We start from the raw sequence: 9,873 nt of genomic DNA, 5'->3' as shown, positions 1-9,873 counted from the left end.
TTATATCTAATCATAAAAGAACTTTATATAATGAGTACAGATAGCATTGTTCAAGTCACTTGTTAAATTGTTCTATAAAAGGAAATATTTTATTTTTATCAAAATAATACATCTTCCTAATTTTTAAAATTAAAATCATCGGTATATACTTCTACCTCTGTTGTATGTTCAAATATACGATTTATAAGCACGGGAAATAAGACATTTGGTTTAATTCTTTAAATCAAATGTTTGTGCTTTTCTGTCCTTTTAAAGATATATTTACTGAAAAGACCAAAAAGTTTCATTTTAATTTTGAATATATCATAACTTTTACTGCATGTCAAAAATCTTGTCGCAATTCATGAACTCAATTCGAAATGAACGACAATTTCCCAATGAAATTGATCATCGAAGTATAGTTATTAAACATATTAATTTATCAAATATAACAGAAAAAACATTGTTGGATTTCATTCATAAAAAAAGACACAACAAGGCTCGCACATGTTTTGTGGCCCTGTAAACATATAACAAATTAAATCGCGAGACTTCACTTAAACGTGTTCGAAAAAGTGTTTGTCAAAATGTCTAATTGACTACCAGTGTGAAAACACCAAAAAAAAAAAATGAAGGGAAAAAAAAATAAAAGGTAGCATTTTTTTTATTCATAGCAAAAGGGCAGATACCTGAGTAAATGGTTTAAATTCCAGTTCAATTTAAAAAAAGTTCTTTTACGAACTACATACTTCAACACCTTCGTGAGCTAGTCCACCGATGTTAACGTTTTATCAGCAGTTTCTTTTGTTAGAAAGATTTAAAGAAGCCTTTTTCATAAATTTTAATGTAAAGGCAAAAACAAAACAAAAAAAAAAAAAACAAAAAAAAAATAAAAACAGTAACAACAAAAACAAAATAATAAACATCTAAAACGCTAGAAAAGAACAAACAAGGAATAAAAACAATCTCATAATTACTTACAGATATTCTTCGTATAAAGAAAAAATACATTTAGTCAGATAACATATGCATCTTAACGGAATTAAACAACTTTATTATTATATATTTACATTCATATTTTCATTCAGACTAATTTTATTAATGAAATCCATAAGAAATAGAAATCCACGATGTTCAAATCTCTATAACACACGTGAAACCTAGTCACCACGCTTTAGAATACACAAAAGGAACTATATGCATTTTCAATACTCTTCGAGCATGAACACCAAAATGTACAATGATTTGACTCAATCTCATAAAAAAAAAACCACAGCATTATTCTCTCAAATTAACGTAAAAGTACAACAAATGAGCATTTAAAAATAATTTGTAATTTGTTTTCATCACAATGTTCGTTTTCTTTATTTAACTTTGCAACGTCAAAAACGGCTCTTACTTGTATTAAGCGACCGGTTTTGAAGGGCGCTTACATGTAGTTCACATTAAAAATTAACGAAATAAACAATTACGAAGAGGGAAAAGTAGAGAACGTAAATATAGTATTGTATTTATTTTTTTGGATGTTGTCGGTCCTATAATACCTGGCCGTGCCGACAGATTGAATACCGCGCGTTAGCATCACTTTATTATTTATGAGTGCTTGTACGACTTGATATTTTAGCTGTCGCCGTTTACGGAAATACGGACTACTATTTCAAAGTTCATCAACCATAGATAATCATGATGTAAGGAAAATATTGTTGATCTCAAATATGGTTTAAAGAAACGCGAATTAAAGTCAAAGATATGTGGCTTATTTTATTTCAAATTGGTCAGCAAATACATCTAAAAATTAGGCAAAATATGGTAAAGGGTATTGGAGTATTTGGATATAATTACAAGTTTATACTCATATATTTCAGTTCTCTTATCTATGTTTTCGTTACGTTGAAAGCCTTTTTTATCAATATTAAATATCAAAGTAACTTATGACTTCATTTCGAAACTTCTATTGTTGATACAATGACCTTGTCAGAATATACACTTTATCATTGAGTCGAATGCTGACTGATGTTTTTCATACCAATTGTTAGTCCATTATTTATACACTGATTTGACGACAGATTTTTACGTTATTTCACGATCATCATAATGAGCACACGCTGGGTGTGACCTGTCAGCAGGGGATGCTCACTCCTCCATGGCACCTGCTCCCACCTCTGATGTTTTGGAGGTCCATGTTTGCTCTGCTCCTATTTTGTATTGTTTTATAGATATTGAATACTGTTCGTTAACTCCATATCCTTTTTCATATCTTGCTAACACCATTTGTAATTAATTATAGGACAATAATGCTAAAAATGTATTTATTTTTTGTATATTTCTGATTGAAATGGCAACTTTTTTTTACACAAATGTGAGGAAAAGGAACTGATTTTGCTTCGTATATCAGCATACGTATAAGCAAATTAAGCATCAGTATCCATCTAGTCTAAGAAGTATTAATAAGCTTTAAATTCAAACAAAGAAACCTGGGAATAACACACTTGTTGGAGATGTCTTGAATTTATCAAAAGTGCAGTTTAAACGTTAAAGATGCAAAAAACAAAACAAAACTGATAACACAAACATTAAGTAATCAGCAAATTTAAATGAAGCTGAAAACTGAAAATGTTGTGTGAATAATAGCGTTTTGTTAAATCTATCAATAATTCCCAGTGTTGCAGCGCTCCAAAATTTCCAATGTATACGGTTTAAAACGACAAAGAGCAAGAGCCATCTTATGCATAAATTGGCCCTGTACTTATATCAAATAATGAACTATCACCCTCTTTCCCATTTTATATGTCAAAATAAAGTAGACACTTGGTGCTTTCATTTTCTGTAATAAAATTTCGTTTTGAGAATTCAGATATTGGAAAACAGGTTCGAGAAATTGCAATGTTCTTGAAATTTGCTGAAAACATGCGTATTTGACTACCTTCAGCAAAGAATTAAAATATGAGCACAGCCCACGATCCAAAAATTAAAACATGTTTTTTGATCTTCAGAAACAGAGCTTTTATTATGTATTTGCATATTTTGGATCAGAGGTTGTGCTCTATATGAAATATTGAAAAAATGCTTCAACGTTAGTCCATTTTCAAAGGAATTTACACTATTTGAGGAAAATGACGCATTTTATGACGTCATAATGCATTGAGTAGATGGAAAATTACGTCACAATTAATAGATATGTGGTCACCAACACTCCAAGTGATAAATGTTGCATTTGCAACCTAAACTGAGCGGTTTTGATTTTTCGGAAATTCTCAGGGCCTAATAAGGCCCAACGTGGCTCTACCTCTTTCAAGTTTATTTCTTTTCCTCAAAACTTATGTTCAATCTAAAGTATATAATGAATAACAGAATAAACAATAAATCAGTCAAAGTTCAAGCTGATTACATGTACAAAGAATATGTATATTAAGTTAAACATGTTATGAGTTTTATTAAAACGCAGATTGATATCCATAGTCTGTTAACTAAAGAAATGACTGATTTTACTATCCATTGTATTAAACTGAATTTGATCAAAGTGTTATTCATTATGTTAACATATTCTTTTACAAATAATTTTTTTCTTGCTGTTACAGTAGTATCTAAACAAATCATGAATATCTGTTATACTGTATACCATAAAAAAAGAGGAAAATACAAACACAATATTCACAATAATCGTCGTTGCTGTTGTTGCAGGATTACCGGCACTTATATCTCAAATGAAAGTAAAGGATAACTTTTAAGAAACATCTAGGAGTTCTGTAATTATAATTAAAATGTAAATATTTTATATACAATTCAACGTTAATAAATATAGCGATGTAAGCAAAAAAAATAAATTGTATTGACCAAAGCAGGTTCAAAATCTTGATTTTAAACTACTGTATACAGGGTTATTTTCGCCCCATTTTCTTTTCGCCCTTTCACACTAGCGGACAATTTTGCCCAGTTTTAAATTCGCCCTGTCAAAGTTTTAATTTAGTAATTATACTGTATCATATAAATTCGTCCAGTTTTAAATTCGCCCGAATGAAACTAGGGCGAAAGGGGCGAAAATTCAACGGGGGCTTAAATTTCCCTGTATACAGTATTTAAATACTTTTCAAGAAAATTGCTTTATTCTCAATTTAAAAATCGAAAACAGAAATTGCTATCATGTAATAGGGAAATGATCGTAAAACAAAAAAAAAATTATCAGGCATATTTCGGTGACATTTCATCAGAAATGAAACATTTATTAAATTGAAAAAAGAATTCACATAGTCTAGAATGGAAAGAGAAAAGAGAAACTTATTTTTTGATTTTGACAAGTTTCCGAAAATCCGAAAATCTCCTCCGCAAAAGACTGCACGCTCAAACCCCTACCAACGAAATTCATTTTTTCCTCAAAATATAACACAGGATCTGAAATTAAAGATTTTGGGCATAATTGGGCACTAAAGACCAACTGCTCCATACATCTGGATATGTCAGACAATGCACAAATGGGAGATCTGTCATGCGTTTTTTGTTTATTTAAGGTCTGCATGCGAAGCCGTCTGTGAAATATCTGCGGATATGTAAGGTTTATATTAGAATTATGATGACAAAATTTTAAAACGTTTCATCGAGCATTTAATATTTTAACGCAAATTTTATTACAGAGGAAGATGCTAAAAAATTACCTAATAATCCATTCCTGGTTGTCTTTCTTGGATTGCTTGTTACATACAGGTATAACCGATCTTCACGCACAGGAGACCGAGATGATTTTTTTTTAGTTACCACCTTCATTTTGAATTTGATAATTTAACTTTTATTCAGGAATTCCGAGACAGCTGGTTATACTTTTTTATAAGTTCATGAATCTCCCAGGTCAAGGTCAAAAGGTTAAAGGTGTCGGTATCCAATGAAAGGTCTTGCATCAAATAATTGATATTTGAATTATGAAATTCCTAGTATCTACCGTTTGAAAATTATAGCTAAGGTAAAAGTTTGGATTTTTTGTGTAAAAATGGGTCAAACTCAAAGGGTCAAAGTTCTTAATATTCAGTAAAAGGGACTCCTCTCAAGGATTAGATGTGAAGTATTAAAGCCCAAGCTCTTACCGTTCAAGAGCTATGGCAAAGGTTAAAGTTTTCAGTAAGTACGGAAATCTCCAAGTTTAAGGTCAAAGCTGTTGGTATCCAATAATAAAAAGGTCTTGCCACAAGGAATACATATGTGAATTATGAAAGTGCTAGTATCTACTATTCATGACCAATGTAAAAGTTTGATTTTTTGTGTAAAAATTGGCCAACTCCAATGTCAAGGTCAAAAGGTCAAATTTCATGGTTACCAAAGAAAGGTCTTGTCACAAGGAATAAACATGTAAAATATGAAAGTCATAGCTCTACTAAATCAAAAGTTCTGGGCAAGGTTAAAGATTTGCGGACAGACTGAGAGACAGACACGAAAAAAAACTATATACCCCAAATCTTTGATACCAGGGGCATAAAAATGTATAACAATAGCAAAAATACGCCTTTTGTATTTAATGTCTTTAAAGGTACATGTATTTGAATTGTGTTTTGAAATCTCTGAAACATCAGCTCATGACTAAATGTGTAGTCCTTCACCAATAAATGGTGACGTCTGTACATTGATGAAAAACACTCGAACGAACCATCAAACAACAAACAATCAATCAACCTTATACATAGTCAAACTCCATGACGGTTTTCGGTAAACTCCCAGTCGATATCAAGAAAGTAAATGTTTTCAATATTCATTTTGAGAATAAGTTGTCATAATTCGACATTCCTTTCGTCCAAGAGGATGTGTGATCCAGGAATAACTATATGCTTCATTTTAAATTTCACTAACATAGTTAAATGCTGTACTGCTAAATGGATAAATTTTGATTTCTTTCAATTACGAAAAAAAATTTCTTCGTTAAAAATATTTCAAGCAGAGACAATGAAAAATACGTCCGACAGATGCCTAGTTGAATAGTTGATGTATCATTGCATTTTTCAATTTGATATTTTGTCTCTAATTATAATTCTCAACCGTTATTTACTTAACAAAATCAATTGTTAAGCGCATTATTATTAGTATATTGATAAAGATTCCATTTGAAATAACACTCTTACATGAGATAATGTAAGAGATATTATTTAAACAAAAGAAGGGTTTCCGGGTCAGTAGGTTATAGCTTTAAAAAGACTTTGAACTTGAAGATAATGGACATTTTTATTTAAATTGTCTTTGCAGCAAGGTAAGATATATCTTTCTATTCTTTATTGTGATCGCTTACACAATTTTTTTTCACATTACCACTGTATTATCGCTGGTCATTTCATTTTGTCATTTTCGTGTGAAGGAAATTCCAATGTTAATGACAAAGTTTGATCCTTTTATACTTTCCCATCGTGTTTTCATCCTCCATTGAGGCAATATTTTTATAAAAGGTATCAATGATATCATGTTTAGTTGATCTGTAAGTTTCTTAAGCTGCAGAAAATTGGGATAAAATACTGTATATTTGCTGCTTTTCATATTCTATCATTATACATGTAAGTTGCTTTATGAGAAAATCGGTAAAGATTTCAGGAGGAAGTGATTTTTTTACCCATGATATATGCAGTTTGTGAGAGATAAAGTACTTTATGTATCTTTATAGATGTTTACAGACCGCTTCGTGAAAGCCAGCATTCTTCTGATAGTAACTGCCATATTTTTATTCATAAAAGGTTAGTATATAACTGTGTAGATTACACAAACTCAAGTCATAAGTGGCATTTTGCGTGATGAAAACAACTCATAAAAACAAATATGATTTTCTTTAAGGACCCTCTATACACTGCACACTAAAGAGTTCTGATTCCGTGATATTGTTCTGCAGCTAGACTGATCTACCCTTAGAAATACTAAAAGAAAAAATAGAAATTTACAATATATTACACAATTTGTTATCAATTCAAGTATTCTCAACATTTTAAAAGGCCAAGGTAAATTAAGTGAACGTGTATTTACTCTGTGGAAATAAAAAAACTGATTTCAATTCACTGATACTGTGTTGTGTTTGACTTATTTTCTTGGAGGTAAATGCCACGTACCATATAGTCAAAATAAAATAAATTAGTTCATTACAATATTAAAACCTTTTTAGCATATAGTTGTCTCGATGTCCAAAAACAATTAGCACTTGTATAGAGAGGGCCCTTTTATCTCACACGTTTTGGTGATACAGGCCGTTGGATAAAGTTATGCTTTATCAGTGGGTAGATGCTTTATCAATAGCACTTCCGGTTTTGACACGATCCCCCGCTTCAAGATTTTATTTTATTGAAACTTTTATTTGTGAGAATTGTTGCCCAAAAAAAATGAATGATAAAGGGCAATAATATCGTTTAAAACAAGAAAAAAGACTGGTATATGTCAAAGAAGTGTCTTATTTTATCAAGGAATTGGCTACTTCTGTTACCTCCTCCTCCCCCCCCCCCCCTTAAACCGTTTTCGGAGAAAGAAAAGCCTACCAGTTAAGTTGTTGTAATGACTCCTTTGACATCTTCAACAATACTTTCTTATATTATACTAAGTATGCCTACCTAGTTATGTAGTTGTAACTTACCATGTATCAGCAATGAATCTAGAAAACTATAGGCCCCTAGCCTTGCCTAACACGTTTTGTACTGCCATCGTAAAAAGTGTTGATTTTCACAATCCCCATATTCCTAACAACTTTCAGTCAGAAGTTCATTTGATGTAAAACTCCAGCAATTATCACATGATGTTTTCAAAGACCCAGATAGCAAAAATTCTAAATTTTGAACAGATCTACTTTCTTTCGAGGAATGTCAACATCAACGGTGCTACGTCATCAAGTTATACGTCATCAATTTGAATTAGCAATCATTCATGTAGTTTTGAAGGGAAAGTCTCAAAGTTCTGTTAAAACGAAAGTCGTATGAGATAAATAGAACTTCAATAATTGTGTGATTTGATACTGGCTTTATCCAACTCGTTGAAATGGTGTATATTCGCTCGGCAAGCCTCGCAAATATATACACCATTTCAACTCGTTAGATAAAGCCAATATCAAATCACACAATATAGATATCCTCTATAAATCAATAAGATATGACAAAAACGAATAGTATTCAAGCTCAAAGTCCATGGAGACAAACGAATTGGGGAGCAGAACAAACACTGACCTCTAAAACATCGGAGGAGCGATCAAGCGCAGTGGAGGAGTAACCATTCCCTGTCGACCGGTCACACCCATCAGGAGTTCGTTGAGATCGGAAAAATGGAAAAATCCGTAAAAAATTCAGTATATAGATAATGTTCTTACAACTGGTGTGAAAAATATCTGTCAGCATTCGCTTGCTGACATAAACATGAATGTATTAATTGACCTTAAAACATGCAGAATGATGTTTTAAAAAAAAATCTGCTGATATTTTCGTTTCTCAATTTTCAATTTGTTTCTCAATAGCTTTCTTCTTTCACGAAATTTTTTCATACGTGTAACATGTTTTTGCGTATTGAATTAACTTCGAGACATCAATTCACATACGCAGGTGATAAGATATATTGCTACACAAGTACTGAAATTTAAGGATAGAAAATTTGAAATCATCAGGCTTATAATATATTTTTGTGGCTAGATTACCAATAACGTCTGTTAAATATGTCAGACTCAGCTGTGGCATCTTTTGATGTTGTTTATTTATAATGCTTCGTCAATACATCTAACTGTTTTGCTTGTTGTATCTTTCTCTCTATAAATATTTCCGTTTTTGAATTTAGGTTCAGATGGACGATGTTACTACAAGAATGGAACAGATGCATATGGTTTCTACTATCAAAAGTACTATTGCGAGGAGTAAGTACATCTGTCATACTTTTAAACAGCTACATGTATTTACCTTATGATACACGTGGATTTAACGTACAGTGTTTATATTTTTAGGACTCTCAATGTAGGAGTAATTATAGGTGTTGTAGTTGCAGTCGTCGTTGTCGTCGGTGTAATTGTTGGAATTTTCATCTACAGACGACGCATGCAGCAAACTGGAGAAAATTCTTTCTTAGTTCGGAAATCATAGATACATGTAACAATTATCACGGGAAAATGCCATATTTTAAAGAATGCATGAACTTTACATTTTTTATACTTCTTGCTTCAGGAACTCATTATTTGTGATATAAGTATATGTATGAGGATTCATAAAGATATGAATCCAAGTGACTCTTCACTATTTCTTTACTTTTTATGTAAAAAGTATATGTACATGTATATGTAATAAAATAAGTGAACTGAGAACAACTTAAACTGTTCAAGTCTATTCGATCATTTGGTATGGTAGAACATTCGTTTCTTTATTTTTGTTAATAATAATTCATTATGATATCTTCCTCATTTTCAAATCCGATATTCTCGGCCACTCTCACTCATTAGCTAATGCATTCATCTTTGTCGATGGCTTGTATATTATTAACGTTAAGGTCAAGATCTACTAAATGACTTTAGACTAACTTTTTAGATCAATTATGACGTCATAATCAATTTCAACTTTCTTTTTCCCGTACTTTACGACTTTAGCAGAATTATGAAAAAAGGGGTATTTTCATGACATTCAATTTGAAATCATATGAAAAGTTAATCGGATACCTATATTATATTTGATAATGATATAAAGAAGAGGCCACAAACATACTAATTACCGTTTTCTGAGAGACTGTAGGCAATCTGGATACATTTCCTTTGTCGAATATGAAAAAAAACCTCTCATATTCATGACTAGTTTTCTTAATTTTTCATTGAAAATGATAGTTTAAAATACAGTTTTTAATCTTGTTTACCTACAAATTATGCCACGAAACACCTTACCTGACCAAGCTAAAGTTGTTAAGCATCAAGGAATGAATTTATTTCTCAAT

The 9,873-nt window shown here is 31.3% G+C and overlaps 1 protein-coding gene across 1 annotated transcript; it reads left to right on the top strand.

Moving 5' to 3' along the window:
* The first annotated feature begins 5,654 nt into the window (after nucleotides 1-5,654).
* Nucleotides 5,655-9,183, top strand: LOC134272815 (uncharacterized). The gene is made up of 4 exons (XM_062754983.1): nucleotides 5,655-5,693; nucleotides 6,608-6,677; nucleotides 8,740-8,815; nucleotides 8,903-9,183. The coding sequence occupies exons 1-4, from the start codon at nucleotides 5,655-5,657 to the stop codon at nucleotides 9,036-9,038; spliced, it is 321 nt and encodes a 106-aa protein (XP_062610967.1). The 3' UTR covers nucleotides 9,039-9,183.
* The last annotated feature ends 690 nt before the right edge of the window (nucleotides 9,184-9,873 follow it).

This window comes from Saccostrea cucullata, unplaced genomic scaffold (genome assembly GCF_032062105.1).
Source record: "Saccostrea cucullata isolate Sc308-1 unplaced genomic scaffold, CSIRO_AGI_Scuc_v1 ctg8371, whole genome shotgun sequence".
Taxonomy (NCBI): domain Eukaryota; kingdom Metazoa; phylum Mollusca; class Bivalvia; order Ostreida; family Ostreidae; genus Saccostrea; species Saccostrea cuccullata.
Note: the sequence above shows the minus strand (reverse complement) of the source record. Positions and strands in the feature narration are given on the sequence as shown.

Excerpts from the sequence above, each read along its gene's own strand:
- LOC134272815 (XM_062754983.1), top strand. The coding sequence starts at position 5,655 with ATGACGGTTTTCGGTAAACTCCCAGTCGATATCAAGAAA. Across the intron at positions 5,694-6,607 it reads TCCCAGTCGATATCAAGAAA|ATGTTTACAGACCGCTTCGT; the intron begins GTAAATGTTTTC and ends GTATCTTTATAG. Across the intron at positions 8,816-8,902 it reads CAAAAGTACTATTGCGAGGA|GACTCTCAATGTAGGAGTAA; the intron begins GTAAGTACATCT and ends TTATATTTTTAG.